The 19,255-nt window shown below is 39.0% G+C and overlaps 1 protein-coding gene across 2 annotated transcripts in view; it reads right to left on the reverse strand.

The window, feature by feature from the left end:
* Positions 1–19,255, reverse strand: part of LOC103136150 (latent-transforming growth factor beta-binding protein 2) — a 106,771-nt gene that overhangs the window by 75,898 nt on the left and 11,618 nt on the right. For both annotated transcript variants that reach the window (XM_016670093.1, XM_007549263.2), the window contains exon 3: positions 11,731–12,001. In XM_016670093.1, the coding sequence (XP_016525579.1) occupies positions 11,731–12,001 (271 nt within the window). The remainder of the gene's footprint in view (positions 1–11,730; positions 12,002–19,255) is intronic.

Below are 19,255 nucleotides of genomic sequence, written 5' to 3' on the forward strand. Positions count from 1 at the left end.
AATTAGAGATTTTTTTATACGTTTTTTTTTTCTTTTTTTTTTTTTTACTGCTAGAACTGCAGAGACTAATTATGTGGTCTTTGAAGGATGCTTTGAAATTACTTAGTGGAAAGCCGTTCTTGTGAAAGAAAATTAAGATCTGAGGTTTCTGTTTACTATACCAACAGAAAAAGAAACTGAAGTTTTCAGTAAGTGAAAGAAGTCTCAGCAAGAAAAAAAATATAAAGCCTTTCACTCAGTCAGGGCACTCAACCATCTGTACCACCTGTGGTCAAATCCCAAAGTGGTCATTTCATTCCTCTGGCTCTATGCAGTGCGACCACATCCATAGATCATGCATTTCTGCCAATAAAACCCCCAAGACTGATCCAGAGCATGCACCGGTAACTATAATATCCAGTGGCAGGGAGACTTCAGCTATACTGTTGTGAGTTCCTCATGGCAACAAGATCATGCAACAGGATGGCAGTGGTAAAGTTTGTGTTTATTGAAAATTCAAAAATAACTCCACAGCAGCCACTGACACATTAAAGTCCTACCCTAAATTACAACTTTTTGTAAATGTGTAATCTCTGGCAGAGCTTTTCTCACCACTTGTTTTGCAGAAAAATCTGGCCACTTGAAGAAATCAAAGACATAACATACAAACCTAGTGTCACTTTTCTCAAATTATTTTAATTGGAATAAAACAAACTTTCCTTGTCATAGAAACAGTCATTAAACTATATAAACTGGACTCCACTAAAACAGGTTTTCCTTGTACATCTGGTCTTGTAAGGCCTAACATCAGAGAGCAATTAAGGTCAAGCCTTTGATAAAATCTCCAGTCATTACGACTTGTTTAATTGTGGGTCTTGGCAGAATATTCCCCCTTGTGAAAAACTGGGTGTGTTCAAGGGTTTATCGCACCGACGACATACACTGGACTAAATCATGTTCTCCCTGTCTGGATGTCTTACTCAGAGTTGGCTAGTAGCAGCTAAAGTATGGATGAAATAAATCACAGTGAATGGAAATGAAAAACAGAGAACGTTCTTTAAAAATCTACTAACCAACGACTGTTATTTGGATCTGGCAGAGAGATACGTAGACAAAACACAAGATAATGTTTCCTTTAATTTTGAAGGTATTGCTTTCCTCACCAGCATGAAAACAGATTTGCAGTAAATTTAACCATCCAGAGCTTAGCAGACACAACATGATCAAAACATATGCCCAAACATTCTAGTCTATCAAAAGAACTGTAAAAAAAACAGGCCATTTCTTATCTCTAAGGGATAAAATATACTGCCAATATGTCTATTTTCACCTAAGTATTTATAAAGTTTGGTTTTCAAAGTTGAAGGAACCCAGAAAGTTTCAATTCTGGATAGAAGCAGCACACTGTGGTAACTGCGGTTCAGGGGTTTGATTCAAAATGCCCGGAGACGTGGTTAGCAGAGAGGCCATTTAATATTCTCCGGTTTATTGTAGTTGCTCTGATCATTCACTTAGTGAAATGCCACAAGACAGGTCAGCAGGAAGAGCCATTACAAAGTGCTGACTGAGGCTATGTCTATTTGCTGGTCAGCGTCATATGTCAGTCTGCTTTGACGGCAAGCCAAAAACAGCTTCCAACAAGAGAGTAGGTGGAGGGATTTCTTTTTTGAAGAGGGATAAAGCACTGATTTTTAAACTTTAGTAGAGTTTCACAAAGAACATAAGGCTCAGAGTGAAGGCACAGAGTAGGCTGATGCAAGGATAAGGAGTAAGAACAAAGTACACCACTGTAGTTGCTTTCAGAATGACGTGAACCTTGTGCTAAATACAGTCAAGACCAAGGAGATGTTCCTTCAGTTCATGCAAGTGCAAATTCTGAAACCTAAATTTAAACATTTACACAGCTAAAATGTTAACTGATTATGTGGCCAAAGTTTAGGCTTGCACAGTCATTGCATTTTTGCAAAGATAAAGTAGATGATTTTGGTGTCACACTTATTGGCAAGTCGATGCAAATCTTTTCATAATGAACTAAGTATGCCAAAATTGCAATATGTAACATAAACTCTGCTAGAAAATATTTTTCAAGCACAGTTTGAAAATAAAGCAGTCGTTCATCACTGCGTTGAATTACAAACAGACCACAGAGCTTTTAAATTCTTCTATAGGGTGCCAGTATGTTAGATCTATTTCCTTCTCACTAAATATATCGCCATAAATCTTCACTTCCAGATCATAAAATTAAATTGCACTTTGCAATCTCTAAATTTTTTTGGGGGCCCATTGTTTTATGTAAAGTTGTAGGAATCTGACGTTTAACATTATTTGTCAACGTTTTTTGAGTCCTCAACTGCCCTGTTATCTCTTTTCTGTCATTTTTTTAGCACATTGGAGAGGTAGGTATAAAACAATAAACTCAAGCTCAATTAAAAAGAAAACGTTGTATGATTTTCAAAATGTGCTCTCTAAGGTGTGTTAAATATTGTGAATGTCTGTGATTGTGCTTTGTAAGAAGCTCTGCTGTCGGACCAGAAAATCAATTTCCCAAAAGGAGCATAAAAAAATTCTAAGTAAACTAAAAGTGGAAGAGATACTAAATTATGTATGCGTGTTCCTTAAGCTTGTTGGATGACTCCTTTTTCAAATGCACTCCTGAGTTCATCCTCACAGGGAAATCTGCACTGAAAAACTAGAATGGACAAAATGGTCCCACACACAGCCATGCTTTGATTCATGTCAGCACCGTGCTTCATTCAAGAGTTTGATTAATGTCATATCCATCTGCCTTTGCACTAAAACCGCTGTGCATTCTGGGACAGCTACCTTACTGTCTAAAAGCATTGTGCTGTATTTTGACTGTACAACAGCTGCAGAATCCTTGGCGGTGAGAGGGATTTGGCTTTGGATGCAGACTGTGCTGAGGCTTTAAGAAAGTTTCAATAGACAGACATATAAGTCCAACGTTTTGGCCGGAGATGTCTGTGCTCCTTTGTTTCCCCTGGTCTCGCAGGAAGCCAAACACTCATGGGACTCATTTGGCTCTATCTATTTAAGAGGATACCATGCTCAGACAGTATTAACGTTGCTGATATTCAAAACTCTATAGTAAATCTAGGCTCACACTAAAAACAAAATGTGCTCTGAGACTTGACTGGCTTTTTCAGTGATATGCGATATACTTAAGCCCAACATTTCCTTTTCTTGTCCAACATACAGATCACTTAAGGACAGGGAAGCTTTTGTAAATCCTCAGCACGACGTTTGATATTAAGCCCAAGGTAAAAAAAAAAGGTACCGGATTACACCCCTGCTACAAATTTAGGACACAAAACTTCCAGCCACAATCTTGTTAATGTCACAAAAGAAGCTGCTCAAAACATAAATAAATAAAAGTAAGGCTCTTTGGTTCAAGTACGACCAAAGCTAGGGCCTTGACCTTGTTCCAGTTCATTCCCAGTCCATCAATGCAAGGATACTAATTATAACTGTTTATAAAAAGCATAGAGAACTGTTCAGAGAAGAGCACACAGTACTGTACGACCCTGGGGAATTACCTTATCCTGTTCCCCTTTACCAGCCTCTTCATCAACAAAGACCTGCTCTGTTTAAGTAGCAGTCAAACAGCAAAACAAGGGGATGATTCTGGACATCACTTTTGGGCAGAAAACCAGGCAGCCAGCTGATACCGTAAGAAACTTTCCCAAGCACCATGTTTTAATGTTAGAGAGTACGAGAGGCATATTTGATCTTAATCACAGCTAATATCACTGCTTCTTCTAAATCCTGCAGGTGCAAAGATCATCTGCTGCAAAACATTTGACTTGAGCCCACGGCAGACGGTGGTGTGGTTTGTCTGAAAGTGACTAGTGATCCATGATAAACATCAAGAACTCCCACCATGACCACAGTTTCCTCTGAAAAACAGTTGGGTGGCTATGTGCAAAGCCTTGAGTCAACAAGCGGCAGAACCACCAGCCGCATTAGTCACCAGTAAAGCGGCAGGACTGACATAAGCATAACAGTTGATGTAGAGAAAACTGCGTGTGTTGTTGTTCTAACTGGGTGTTTTTTATTGTTTTTTTCGTGTGGCCAGGTTCAATCAATTTTTATTCCCATTTCGTTTCTCTGGCTGTGGTTTTAAGCCAGAGTTCTGTGACAAACTTTGGACACAGTTGTTCAAGTCTTAGAAAAAGTACCCAGCAGAAAGCATGGCAGTGTGTGAACTCTGACATGCATTTCGCATTGCTGTTGCCATTTGGGATCAGCAATAAAAGACGAGATGCGTTGAGGAACTGGCAAATGATTTTCAGTTTGAGTGGCTTATTTTTCTATGATTTTTCTGCAGTCTGAGATTCAATCAGGCTGCAGGAAAGTGAGAGAGATCAACACTTTCAGCAGATTCCAGGAAGGCTCAACAGTGTACAGCAAAGTTGCCACTTCATCTTTTTGAGCATGCAGGAAAAAATGGTTGCCCGATGTTGGAAATCTCAGTCTTGAAGTCAGGACTAACATTTTCGTCTAACAAATACACACCAAGCTCTCCGATTAGGTGAGTACAGCTAACTATTCTAACTGCTTAAAGTACAAAAGACAGTTTAAAATGTCAGTCCTGTATTCTTTTGCAGCTTGGCTTTGTTCCTGCTTCAGATTTCCTCTAAGCTTCAGAAATGGGTCACAAAATCCCGATTGGTGTATGTCCCTGAGTGATGCAAATGTAATGGGTTTACAGAATCTCTGTGCACGCTTGATTTTTTTTTCTTCTTCAATGGGGAAGAAACATAGACTAATGTTTTAGTCTTTCAAATATGAAATGAACTTGGTTAATTTCATATTTATCAATTAGAATCTTTAAAAGCTCCATAATTTAGTTTGAGACCTTGATGAGATGAAAATGAACATTGGTAGGATTTTACCTTGTTAACTGCTACCATCCAAACATATAATGTGCTAAATAAAAGTCAGTGTTCCCAACTATTAATTGGCTCAGTAAAAACTGCTGTAAAATTTTTTTGACAAGCTGGCATTGTTGGATAGTTTAGTAATTAGTAACTACTACTGACCCACAAGGAAGCAATTTTACTTGTGAAACAACACAAGTAAAACTGGAAATCAGCGCAAATAAAACTCTCCAGAGATACTCACGCCAAGAGCAAGAAACGTCCGATTTAAAATACAAGCTGAAGTCAAGCCGGGTCTATGGAGCAACGCACGCATCAGTGTGTACATCCTCTCCATACACCAGCAGCATGCCTGCAGCAGTCTGATGTGTCAGCACACAGTTTGAAAAACACATAAGGAATGCATCAAGAGAGACAGCTCAGCTGGAAATAAAGCATCTTTGGTTAAAATGCCAAGACAACTTCTGTTTCATCCATGTTCACAGATGAAGCAGAAGCTGCCTTATTTAAAGTTCACTTTAAACAACTAGAAAGCCTATTTAAATCATGTTGCAAACTGCATCCATTTAATGAAGATGCATGTTCTTGGTGTATGTTTGTACACAGACACTTTAGTGCAATGTCAGTAGAAAGAATAGACTAGGCCTCAAAATTAAGTGTTAGAAGAGAGCAAGTGAGACCAATGAAACTGGTCACAGATGTTAAACTGATGGAGGATTTTTTTTTTTTTTACAGATGTAATCAGCATAAGTCGACCATTGCTTTTGCAAATTTAGAGCATAATTTTACATTGGTCCTGGAGGAAGTTATGGAGACGTTTAAAGCAGGCTTGGACTTTAAAATAATCTCCCAAGTTTTAGACATCTCGTAAAGCGCTGTTCAACTCATCTTTTTAAAACGGTCAGACTGTGGTATAAGTACAAGCCAACCATAACTTGGCTGTCCACCTAAATTGAAAGTCTGAGCAAGGAGAACATTAGGCAAGAGCCAAGAAGCTCTGTGTGATTCTGGAGAAGCACCAGAGATCCATAGCTGACAGAGCAGCCCACGCTGAATCCACTGGCAAATCATTAAAAAGACACAACCAGACTTTTCTTCAGCAGTGAAAAGGAAGCAGATTAAAGTTAACAAGAGGATGGATAAAGCTAAATACAGGAAAATTAAGAAAGAAAACCTTAAGACCTGCAGATGAAGTCCAACTCCCAAAAGGACAGAAAGGCTGAATATACAGACGGAGCTGCAATGGGATGATTTAAATCAAACCTTATTCATGTATTAGAAAGGTCTAGTCAAAGCTCAGATGTAAATAGGTTCAATAATCTGTGAAAAGACTTAAATATTGATCCCTATGGTCACGCTCCAACTACTTTGGCAGAAATTTCAGTTTACAGATGAGTAAAGCGGATAGAGTCACAGGACTAACAGCTGTGACTCCAGAGAAATGTAGCAATGCAAATTGTTGTATCAGGGGGACTGAGGTCACGGCATCCTTTTCTGGTTTTTATTTGCAAGAAACTTTGAACAACAGTTTTCTTCCACGACTTCCATGTTCATATGAACTTTTGATAACCCTGAGTTTCAATCAGTTGTTTAACTATCAGCAGTGGAGGATGTGGCAGAAGCACTAAAAATGTCCAAAGAACTACTTTGCAAACAGCTGCCAACACACTGATCTGATTTTGGAACATGCCGACTGTGATACTGAAAGCGATTGGTGTTTTATATGTAGGACGATTTCAAGCTTCCCTGTCTGAATAATGCCGTTTCCATCAAACCAATTAAAATAAACAGTATTCAAAGAGAGGTCACAGAAAATAGTAAAGATGGTCAAAGTTTAGTGTAATGACTTGAACGTCAACTATCAGCAGCATGGTTCTGTTATTCAGGTACCAGCTGGCAGCCGTCCTGAGTGGTTACGTAAGCAAGACCACAGAGATGACCTTAGCAGGCTGACACATCATGTTCTGCCCATTTCTGTTTCCTGCAGAGAGCTGATGTCAGAGAACAGCGGGGTGAGTGGAGATGATATGAGGGGCTCAGGTGGTGACTACATCCTGTGTGAATTAACACCGTTTCAGCTGAACCAGGAGTGTCCACCACTAACCCCCGACCTTCACACTGGATTTTGCAGGATCTGGAGTTGACAGGGACCACAAACCCTTTATTGCTGAGCTTTAGGAATCACAAGACGTTTAAGTCGAAGGTCAAAAATGCTCTTTGGTGGCCAGATGTAAAGACGGCTGTAAATCATCAAAAGGATTTTTTTGAAATCACATCAAAGACATCAGAGAAACAACGTGTGACACTGGAAAAACAGTTAAAGTCTATGCCTGAGAATGTACTTGTTCCTCACTTGTTGGGGTTTTGAAACTCTGGCCTGGAGCTTCCTTATAAATCATTCTGTTCCTCATTGATCAAACAAGCATATTTGGACGACTGACAAAAACATAAAAGAGGCCAGAGGAGAAACTGATTTAAAATCTCAAAAGAAATTCAATTTTTGTTTTCTTTTCAATGAAGACTTGAGGTGTTGTGTTACTTTTTGTGAGTCCTGGTTTTGTTTGGTGTCAGGGAATCAGAATGAGTTTGGCTCATTCACCATTGTTTAGCTTCCAGCACTTATAATGTATACCATGATCTAAATGCTAGTTATGACAATTTTATTTAGCATTTTGATGCTGGTACAGAGGTTTAAGTAAAAATAACGAACAAATGTGATCAAACACATTTGTTTATCACAAATGTGTTTGATCTGAATTGGAAATGACCTGAATTTTGAGGTCATTTCCAAATGCACAGAATATAATCCATTTTTACTGTTCTGCTCTGTACAAAATAACAAGTTTTACGAGCTGATGTTAAGTAGTTAATCAGTCATTCTCTCTGCTTGGGTTGGCTGATGAACAGAAATGCCTCTCATGGCTTGCCAGCTGTAGTTCTAAACCACAGTTTTAGGTGGCAATTCTTTAGCTTTAAATTATTATTGCCCCTTATTTTCAGCACCAGAAACAGGGTGAGGCGATGCTAGAAAAATATTTAACTTGAAAATAATGGTGAATATCACAATGATGATCTTGATCATGACCAACCCACATTTTCCTTAGCTTTTCTATCTTTTCCATCATTACAAATTTTCTACTTTTTTTGTAAACTGATGTACAACAAAGGAGGTTTGAGGCTATCCAAATATGTAGTTTGCATGCAAAGTGCAAATGCATTAAACTTAAAATATGACTTCAAGGCAAACATTGGAGTCTCCGATTCATAAACTGACAAAAGATATATTTTGATGATTGTGATTCGGCAGGTTGTGCAGCTATAATTGAAAATATCACCAAACAACCGAAATTGTATTTCTTGAAACTGAGGTAAAAGTGTAGCTGCCTTTTTATTCAGCCAGCTGAGTTGTATGTACAGTCACAAATGGAGGAGGGGCAACAATATGTTTCACACTATGCTTCATTAAACTACAAAAAACTCAAATCACTCAGCTAATTTCTCTCGCATCTTACTAGAAGGACTAAAATATTTACTTTTTGCTGCGTCAGGAGTAAAGTGATGTTGAATTCTTTTCTTAAGGTTGAAACAACCTTTTCATCAACAAAGAAAACCTAAAGCTTGATTAAAAAACCTGACTTCCTCTCCACGGTGAAGATTAAAACTACAATATAATAAGAGTGAAAAGATAGATTAAACTATATTCAGGATAGTTTCTCAAAATGTTCCAATATAACAGAGAAGAAATGTCCTTTATTGTCTCACATTGAGGAAATTCAGGCGTAACAGCAGAACAAACCCACAAGATCAAAAAAATAAAAATACAAATAAAGAACATGCCATCGTTCCATTTTCTTCCTTCTGGTCTGTCCTTCGCTCTACTATTTACCTGATACCACTTGCCAAGCTGAGTCATTTTGAAAATGCTGCTGGCATAATAAGCCAATTCTCTTGTAAACAAGACAAGCAATGTACCTCTTAGTGTCTCTTGAACAAAAGAAAATAAATAGTTGCTGAATACATAATGCAACTTTTGCCTGTCGATTCAAAAAAAAAGTAGGATGCAAAGCCAATATAATCTATCTTTTCTCGAGCACCTAACCTCTCTAATTGCCTACTCAGACTCCTTTATTAGGTCTTGGCACTGGTCTCGCTTTCTGACTCTTAGTCTCCGTGACCTCACATCGCTCGTGCTTTCCAGGCTTTGGAAGCGGTGGATCTTCAACCTGATATTTGAAACCACGAGTTGCATCCGCTGTGTACCCCGAGGGAGCACGGTTCCACCCCTGAAAGATCGTTATGGACTGAGGGAATGCGAAAAGAAAAAAAAAAAGCACGGTAGTTCACAAGGGCTCCAGTACCTTACTGGAAAGAGCGGGGCAAGTGTTCAAATAAATATCAGATTAGTGTTAAAGTGTAGACAATTTAAGCTGAAGTTTTTAGTCAGAGCTGAAAATGATTAAGTACACTGATTACTGCAGTTTATTCTTCAGTTAGCTGGAAAGACTGAATCGGACGGACTACGGGATTAGTCAGCTTCAGCAAAAACATGACAGCAAACAGAGTCATTGTGGTGGTATTTGTGATTCAGGAACACTGTCTGCTCCTCGGAGCGTTATGCCTGCAGTCCAGTCTACTTCTATTTACCCCAGATCCGTGACTCAGAACACAAATATGTCCTGTGAGTCGAGAACAAAGAAAACATATGCATAGCAACTGTGCACTCTCCAGAGATCTTGTATTGATTAGAAGATTTACTATGACTTCGAGATAATTGTTTAGGGAAGGAGGATGTAGAAAATGCGTTTTTGTGAAGCGAGTGCCAAGATATTTAGCCGCGTTTCACTGAGCTACCACAAGCACGTGGTTGCCTTTGCCATCATCATTCCACAACACCAGCAAGAGCTCAAAATGACATAAGACTTTCGCTAATTAGCAGGAGAATCATCATAAATGTCAGAAATAATTAAAAATGTGTCTGTGGTTTGGTAGAAAGAAATTACCAAAATGACAAACTGGTAAATTAGTAAATTATGACCTTAGTGCCCAAATAAATTGTAGCACATAAACAACTAGAAAACTGCTGGGCACAAGGTCAAAACAGATAACTATTTGACAAGATAAGTCAGGGCTTGTAAGCAATATGAATCTTCATCAAAACACTCCCGAAATCAATTACCCTGCTTTTCCTTAATCGGAAATATGGTTGTGACCGCGGCAGTCATTAATCAAACCAAAAATGCAATTTCCAACAAGACTGAGTCTTAAACAATCAGACATCCAGGCCAAGAAACTATTAAGCTTGTCTGATTAGCAGTCTTTGGAGAATAAGCTGAACGCACTGAAAGAAACCTTTGTCTGGGTAATTATTAGTTGGATACATAACAGTCACCATTGCTCCAAAAAAATCAAAGAAAAACTGAAGCAGTCACAAACCCCCAAAAAATGCATTTCAAAACAACTTGTTCCGTCAAGCAGTATGGATTAGTACATCTGTCTGGAAAGCCACTAAGTTTTCTAATGTTTTGAAGATTAAAACTAAGAGATTTTTAAGTATGACTTTTTAAAAGCAGCGAAAGATTACCTGCTTTGTGGAATATTTTATTTTACACTGGAGCGCAAAATGTATGGAATCATAACATTCAAACCGTATCGAGAAGTTTTCTTTCATGCCTCCATTTATCTCCAGGAAGCCTGTCCAGACTCAAGTGTGCAAGATGGAGAAAAGTTCCCTACAGCATGATGCTGCCACTCCAATGTTTCACAATGATGGTAATGATGCAGTACATTATTCTGTGTTCCCTAAATGTTCTGAGGCAAATAGCAAATGGGACTTAATATGTGTTCCTTTCTTATTATTATTCTTCCATACAGATCAGATTTGTGGGCTAGTTGGTGCTTCTTAGCTGCTTCTATAATTAATGTTCTACATAAGTTTTATGGAGGCCATGTCTGGAAAGAAGATGTATGTAACCGGAGAATCAAGTTGGTGACTGGATTCAGATGATTTTCAGCCTGATCGGCCCTGACCGGTCAGACAGCAACTCAGGATTCAAACAATGAATCCTCCACATTCCATAAGAAAGATTCAAAAATGGCTATTTCCAGTTTCAGTGATGATGTAAGAAGCTTTTTGAAAAGAAACTGCATCATCTGCCATGTGAGGAAACATAAATGAAGCTACAGTATTTCTCAGGAAAGTCCCACTGAAATACATTTCTCCTTCCACGGAGTTCTGGTCCCAACAGCGGAACAGGATTAAATTAAAATAATTTCAGAAATATACATGGATGATCAAATTTTGTACAAAGCCAGTCAGAGAATGGAAATGGGCGTCAAAATTCTGATCGATCTATCTATAATTTAAAGGAATAAACACAAGCAGATCATGGGTGTAAGTGTTCTGCAGTTCTTTTTAATAAAAACTTTATTTCATATGGTATGTTTTCTGTCAGCATGACAGCATTTCATGAAAAGTTATGGTAGCTATAAAAATGAATATATTATGCAAAATAAAAAGAAACTGCACGTTGAAATGGATTGTTCATCATATTTTTGGATCAGAACTAATCCAAACTCTCATTAAGAGCAAATGAAAGCACAAATGTTCAGCCAATTTCAACAGCTAAAAAAAAAATCTGTTGATTTCAGTGGAATAGCTCCCATCTGTGCATTTGCTTGCAGAGTTAACAAATACAGCATGTTTAGGAAGCAAATTAAAGCAATTTACCAAGAGAAAGCTTTACGTACTCTGTAAATACACTTCAGATCGTGACGACTTACATAGACTAACATATATGACACGAGTGTGAAAGCCCTTCTGGATATGACGAGAAACATTTGTGGAGCTACTTACGCAGTCTGGGCAGGCTGCTTGGTGGTCACAGGTCGCGGGGTCTGGAGCTTGGTGGTGTCTGCGGCCTTCCTCTCCGAGGGTCTTCTCTGTGGTGGGTCTCTCTGGAAGGGTTTGGTGCCTGGCTGAATGCGCCTCAGAGTGCCCCGCTCACGAATGTACACCTGCTCGGGGGCCACCTCCTCACAGCGGGGACCCTGAAAGCCTGAGCGGCACACACAAGTATGTGGTCGGCTGCAGGAGCCGCGGTTCTGACAGGGGGGCTGGCAGTCAGCTGGGGGAGAGAGAGCACAGAGGGGGATCATGTTCTCAGCAGCACACATTGGCGCGTATGGCCCCTTGTATGAAGGAGAAATGGCTTTTCCTGATCTCAGCACGGTGGCTCATAGTGAAATGATTCAATAAAAAGGCCTCTTATTTAACTTTTGAGTCATTTTGATGCTTTCCATTTTGTAAAGAGCATGGCGGGGTTGTCTGGTTCTGTTAGTTCTGAGGTTTTAGCCAGCCTTGTTTAGTCTAAATGTAAATGATCGCTTACATTAATTCTGCAGGAGGTACAGCTGTAAAACAAGCTTGTGGATTAGTTTAGTGCTGCTGGCAGTTCTACTCTGTCAGTTTTGCTTCTAATCAAGAATAAAGCGCGTTCTTTCACTGTAATGAATGGCCGTTTAAAAACAGGCCATAAAAATACAGAGGTCATAAATGGGTTAAAAAAAGTAACACTGTTTGCTGGAGGCAGACTCAGAAAATCCAACTACCCTAAGGAATTTTAATGGGACTTTATGGGAAGGACCAATCCAAAACAGCAAAAAATTGTGAAGTAAAGGGAAAATAATGGATGTGATTTACAAGTATGCACAAAAACACTCAGAAAAGGGTGGAATGCATTGCTATTCAACAACCCCGAATCAATACCTTGTATAATCACCCTTCACTGCTGTTACCACAGTTAGTCTTTTGGCGTCTTAATCAATTTTGTACATCTAGAGACTGAGTGATTTCGCATTTGTCTTTGCAAAGTAATTGAGGCTCAGTCAGTTTGGATGGATGCTACAGATTCTTGAATGGATTTTTGTATCTGGACTTTCACTGAACCGTCCTAAAACACAAATAAGCTTTGAGCTAAACCATTTAATAGTAGCCTTATGCTAGAAGGTTAATCTTTGCTCCATTCTCAAGAGTTCTGCAGATTTTCTTCTGGCAAATCCCAATATTGACTCCATTCATGTTTCCCCCTTCAGCTCTAACCAGCTTCCCAGACAAGAAAAACATATCTCTTCCATAAAAACCAGATTTGTGGAGAGCACAACTAATAGTTATCATAGCAATATATTATCTTTCATAGCAGATTTCTCCTATCCTCCAGAGTTGCCATCAGCATCTTGACTGCTTCTCTGATTTATGCAGTCTTTACCAAGTCTGTTAGTTGAAATGAATGGCCATACCTTGGTAGGATGGTAATTTTTCCATACTCCTAATGTCTAAAGATTTTTCAAGAATACAAAGCACCTCAGACAAAGCTTGTGATTAGTATGTGATAATTTCCACCTGTCTGCAAACACAGCGTGATCAAGGTACCTCACAGTCAAAGGAAGATAATCAGTATCTCTTTACTGGGGCCTGCCTTTACACTCCATTTACTTTAAATCAGGAAAGACACTGTGGTACCCATTTTAAAACAAGCAAGCTGACCTAGTGTCACCAATGACTGGAGCGTACAGCACTTGAGGATTTACGACACTGTCCTCAACCAGTACATTAGGCCACTGGTCTGCGGTGGCTAAAGCAAACAGCGGCGCTCTGTCAACAGCTATGGAATGCTATTGACACAGATGCTGTGAACGCTGACGGATCGCAGGCAGGATCGGTGCCACGGCTCGAACTGGCAGCCAAAAGGGACAGAACTGGTTGAGAACAGCACTCCATACCTGCTCAACACTTCCTGTTATTGCATTGCTGTTCAGACTCTGGTCGCTTGTTATGATATGGATCCTACAAACAATGACCAGATAAGTTTCCCATCTATGACTACATTAAAGTCTTCTTCTATGTGCAGCATCAGCCTATGACAAAAGAAATGCAATAAGCAAACATGATTCACATCATCTAAGTTTTATAAATATTACATTTAACTACACTTTTGGAAGCATAACCATTTTTTTGTTGTTGTTGTTGTTATTAATTGTACACATTTAGAGAGATGTGGTTGGGAATTGTACAACTTGGTAAGTCATCCAAATTTTCCATTATGGCATAAAGTAGATAAAGTAGGGATTGCCTGTATTTTGTTTTGGCAAGAAGTAAAATACCCCAGCTAGCTAAAGTATGGGCTGTCTAAACGCTGCCGACTTGAACCCGATGTCTGCTCAAACTCAAGCCCTGGATGCAGAATCAGATCAAAAAGGTCATTGATTCCTCGGGTATTATGGTGAAAGGGGGACAACGTGTGAGAACAAATTCCTCCAATAAAACTGTCCGAACTGAAGTGAGAAACAATCCAGAACTGGTCGGCGATGGTATATGTTCAATTACCCGTTTTCATCTGTGAGTCCCGGTGATGACAGGAGACAAACATGTCGCCTGTGCTGAACAAAGCAGACAGGTCAGTGACTCAAGGCCTGACATATGGCCTCACATGCAGCATGTGCGCCCGTGGCGTACATTGCCGTTGACTATCTCTATTTGTCTCTGGGTCCTGCCTCTGGGCTGCTGAACACATTGTCACAGTAATTGCTGTCGTGCAGATTTGTCTTGCACATCATTAAAACTAATTGCCTCACATTCCACCCATTTCGGAAATATGTGCAGCAATTATTACTTTGCAAGAGTAATCATAAAATGAGAATCCGTCAGAAATAAAAGAGGAGAAATGGCAAACATTCCTGGCATTGCCACTTCAGCCTTAATTATGACTGAGTCAAATTGGCTACGTTTTCTGGAAAGAAGGCTGCATCCAGTCATCTGAAAAGAGGAGACTATCAGACTGAAACTCGGAGTTCAGTCTCAGCACATAAGCGTGTGGCAATAACAACTAATTACTGACCAATAACTACATAAAAATATCTAAATCTTTCATTCTTCAATAATTATTTCACTGGCACCATCTTTTAGGGGTGCAATGGGCTCTTGCTATATTGCAGTATTATAAACCAGTCCAGCTTCCCTGTCCCTGCTGAAGAAAAGCATCCCCAGATAATGATGCTGCCAACACCATGATTTACATGTTGCATTGTTTTGAAATACCAAAATATACATTGACAATATGTTTGTTTTTTTTTTTTTTAATTTTAGGCCTTAGTGTCTCCAGAAAACCCATTAGAATATGCTGGCCTCTTCTTGAAGAGGGAACCGATATTTTCTCAGAAAACATAAATATGCTAAGAGAAACTTTAAGTATGCATTTCCTTCTCTGTGTGAAAAAAGCACACTTTTCATCATCCACAAGGAAGAAAGCTCAGTGAATGATTGTTATGCTTGAACAACCTTTTTACCATCTTGATTTTTTGCTGTAAAAATGGAAATATTTTACAATCGTTGTGGAGAAGAAAAATGGTAATTATGATTTTTTTTTTAACAAAAATGCATATATTTAAAGGCTCATGTCTACATTACAGAGGATGTCTATGCCCACAGATGGTTATTAAAAATGCCAACCAGTACATGGAGGAGAGCATAATCTAGCTAATGACATCATTCTGACAAGCGGGAAAACTCCATTATAAAAGTTTATGGTTTTTTTAAATATAGTGTAATAAAGTCTGGGACATTCTGGAGTCAGCGCTGAGTTATTTCACTTTGCAGCTTCTCTTTGGATAATAAGCCACTGCATTCTTTTTTTAACATCCGATCTGTTTTCACATCTCGAGACAAATGCACACGGCTAAATCCAACTTTAAACACCTACAGGAGCCTACATGGAGCAGAAAGCATGTCAGGACAAACTGGGCTGATATCAGGTTTAAACAAATTAAACCAGCTTTAAAGCTGCTTTGTTGTGTTCCTTTTCATTAAGCTTTGCTCTGTTGGAGGTTTCTTCATATTGTCCCTTTCTATTCTTACCAACAATTCCTCAATATGAGGAACTGCTGCAGAGCCAGCAGTGCAATGCAATTTTCTGGGCTGCCTTTAATATAAATATTTTTATACAGACGGCATTAGACAATGAGCTGAATTTGTTCAGTTGTTTAAACGTATTGATTCACATTAACTGCATAGAGTGAATGACTTGAATTGGAGTTTTGAGTACAAAGTCTTTTCTTGACGTGACATTTGTGGTCAGTTTATTCTACATATATATTGTGATAATAATGTAACTTTGTATAGACCTATTAAAGTCATTTTTTAGGAAAATTGCATGCATTTTATATTGAATGTTTTTCTAATGAACATAGTTTTGCTTTTCGTCTTAATAGCTAAGTCTGTGTTAAAATACAAATGGGACACTTTATCTCTTAAGTATCACTGTTCAGGCCATCCCTGAGATGTACTGATACAAATATGTCTACATTTCAATAACAGGCTGCAAAACACGGGTAATTTATATATTAATAATAAATACTGGGCAATGTTTGTTAAGTGAGTGTTTACCTTAAGGCAGTGATTTGGGCTTTATTACTGTTGGTATATTTACAGATTTCTCGATTTGGCTATAGTTATCTGAGTTGAAGTATTTGCATCTAATTAAGATTGCAAATCTTTCCCTCTACCACTGGATTCTAATTCTAATTTTGTGCTTGTTTCTGCTTCATTTCAGCCCACCAGAGGTTTCCTTTACCTGCTCTCTGAGTCAGAGGTAATACAAACCATAAAATCTTTACAGCCTGTCCATTGAGGAAGGGGCAATCTGAAACCAAAACCAGACTTAATTCAAACCTGGAGAGAAATCTCCCATCTGTCACCAGTGCTGCCAAATGTAACTCGGCGGTTCTGAAAATTATATTATTCATGAAAGTATAATAACAAAGATCTCTTCTCTGACTGAATGCATTGCACATATTCATGAGATCTAGCAGCTAGAAGCTTTTATAGAGATTAAAATGTAGTTGAATATGACTGAAGGTGTGATTTATGGCAACTAAACATTGACACCAACACAGGAAGTTCAGGTAAAAGATAAGATTTTGATATTTTGATTGAGCAGCATTACCTAGTCCTAGTAGTAGCTAGTCCACAATTCTTGGCACTACTGGTAAAGATTACCATAAAATCTTAAATCAAACCTTTTTGGGGTTTTTTCAGTAGCATAACCCCATAACTTGAATATCGTGTTCTTGCCCATTTCGAAGAGCGGCTAAAAGAAATCCTATCTATGTAACAAGAAAACAGGATATTATAGATTAGGAGTTGTTGGCTCCATTGTTCTAGTGACAAAAAATATTTCTAATGCTGAAAGACATTCTCCACAAAACGTTTGATCAAAATAAAAACCTTTCATTTGTCTAAAATTTACAGTGCGACATTACAAAAGGCAACAGAATATCTGAAGACTGTTTGTACTAAAGAGTGCGTTAAAATCAATGAAGCTGGGGTTTCATTGTTCAAATGATTGATTTCTTAAAATGGATGGATGACCTGGGTTATTATGGAACTCTAGTGTAAAGTTTATGTCAATAGCCCTGTTAGATATATATTTACTTAGCAATATATGCTTTTCAAACTTTCACAGTCAAACATAAGATCAGGACAGAGGAAAAAGTTCTGAGGCAGAATATTAAGTCTGGCAGACCTCCTGCGATGACAGCAGGAGCTTTTCTTTAGGGGTCACCAAAGAACCTGACAGATCTCAAGAAGGAGGTCAAGTGTTCAGGATTGTGGGAGGCAAAGTGGAGAGACTAGCTCGAAAATTTGCCTTTCATCCATGCATACTGTCCACTGAGGAAGTAAGAATTGGTCTATTGAGCAGTTAATACAATTGCCCCTCAATGCTAATCATTTCAAGTGAGTGTAAATCTCTTTCCAACATGTGATTTCCACATGGCATGCAGCGCAAGAACTATCAGTTCAGGCCAGAAAAATATTAACTTTACTGTCTGCAACTCTGCAAGCTTTCATACACACACACACACACACACCTACACACGCGCACACACACACACACACACACACACACAAAAAAAAACTCCACAACAAACACCACTTTTCTTTCTAATCAGAGCCAGAGAGAAAAGAGGCTACCACTGTTTGAGTGATCTTTCATTTGCCCTTTGTGGGAAATCTCACAAGTATAATTGGCTGTTTTACCAAATTAAGATGTCTCTGTCAGCAGCAACAATATAGGCTTTCCGGTCCAATACAGTAGTCAGAGCTTTTACTCTCTGAACCCACCTCATGTCTGTGAGGGAATTTTGATAACCCACATCCGACCCATGACACACATAACATTACTTTCAGGCATTCCATACCGTGCCTCCACCACTACCCACAAACTCCAGCATTCGGCTCTTAATGGGCCACATGCTGGGACCCTCCATGGATAATATCTGAATTTTCGGGGGAGTGCGCCGACAAACTTGTAAGCTTCAACTCTGAGAGACGTGGTGTTCACCAGAAAACCCCACAAATCCCATCCATCTAGAGGGGGCGGGGGTATGGGGGGGGGGGTTGCTGGGAGGGGGCGGTCACCTCCCAACAGCTTCCATATGGTCTTAAAAAAGAAGGGCGTGATGATATATGGTACCCTAACAACACAGAGGCCTGGGTGAGTGCATGTGCTGCAGAAAGAGAAGGTTGCTTGTTGTTCATGTTGCACAGAAGTGTCAATCAAGCTTGATCTTCTTCTACAGATTCTTTGAGATGATTCTGCACATAATTCTTGCTGCCTAGACCAGAGCTTATAAAATAAATAAAATAAAAAAAAACATTATCCAAGAATGTTTTATACTTCTAGTCAAGTACAAATGTAACACTTTGTTTACCCATTGGATTGGCCCTTCTTAAAATAATAAGCTGGTTTCTCAAAATAATGATTGCATTTTGAAACTTCAAAACCGCTGTGGAACAGTTTTGCTTATAAGCATGATTCTGTGTGGTCTTAAAAGGTCTTACATTTAATTGTTATTAATTATAGACCTCCTTTCCAATGCGTCTTTGTCAGCAGTGGCAATTGGAAAAATATGTGGGTCAGGACATCAAAACAGAACTCAACTGCAATCTACAAGCAGACGCACCAGCTGGAGCGTCGAAAGTAGCATTCCTGGTTTTGGAAGGCAAACCCAGAAAGAACTGTCCAACCTTTGTGTTAATGATGGGGTTTCTAGACTATAGAGTGTGTATTGATTACAGGATCTGCCAAATAAACTATAACTCTCTCAAAAGGAGTATCAAGGCCTCTAAACTGTAAACTGTGCAACCCCTACAAATCCACACCGGACATTTAAAAGCCAAGAAGGACGCAGCGGCTGTCTTCATTGCATGATTTTCAGCTCTGGCTAAATGACATCACCAGAAACAACAGAATTCTTTAAAATATCCTCCTGTTCTCGTAAATCAGAGAATGCAGCTATGTCGACTTGGTTTGCATTGACGTCAG

This window comes from Poecilia formosa, unplaced genomic scaffold, assembly GCF_000485575.1.
Source record: "Poecilia formosa unplaced genomic scaffold, Poecilia_formosa-5.1.2 Scaffold30, whole genome shotgun sequence".
NCBI classification, from domain to species: domain Eukaryota; kingdom Metazoa; phylum Chordata; class Actinopteri; order Cyprinodontiformes; family Poeciliidae; genus Poecilia; species Poecilia formosa.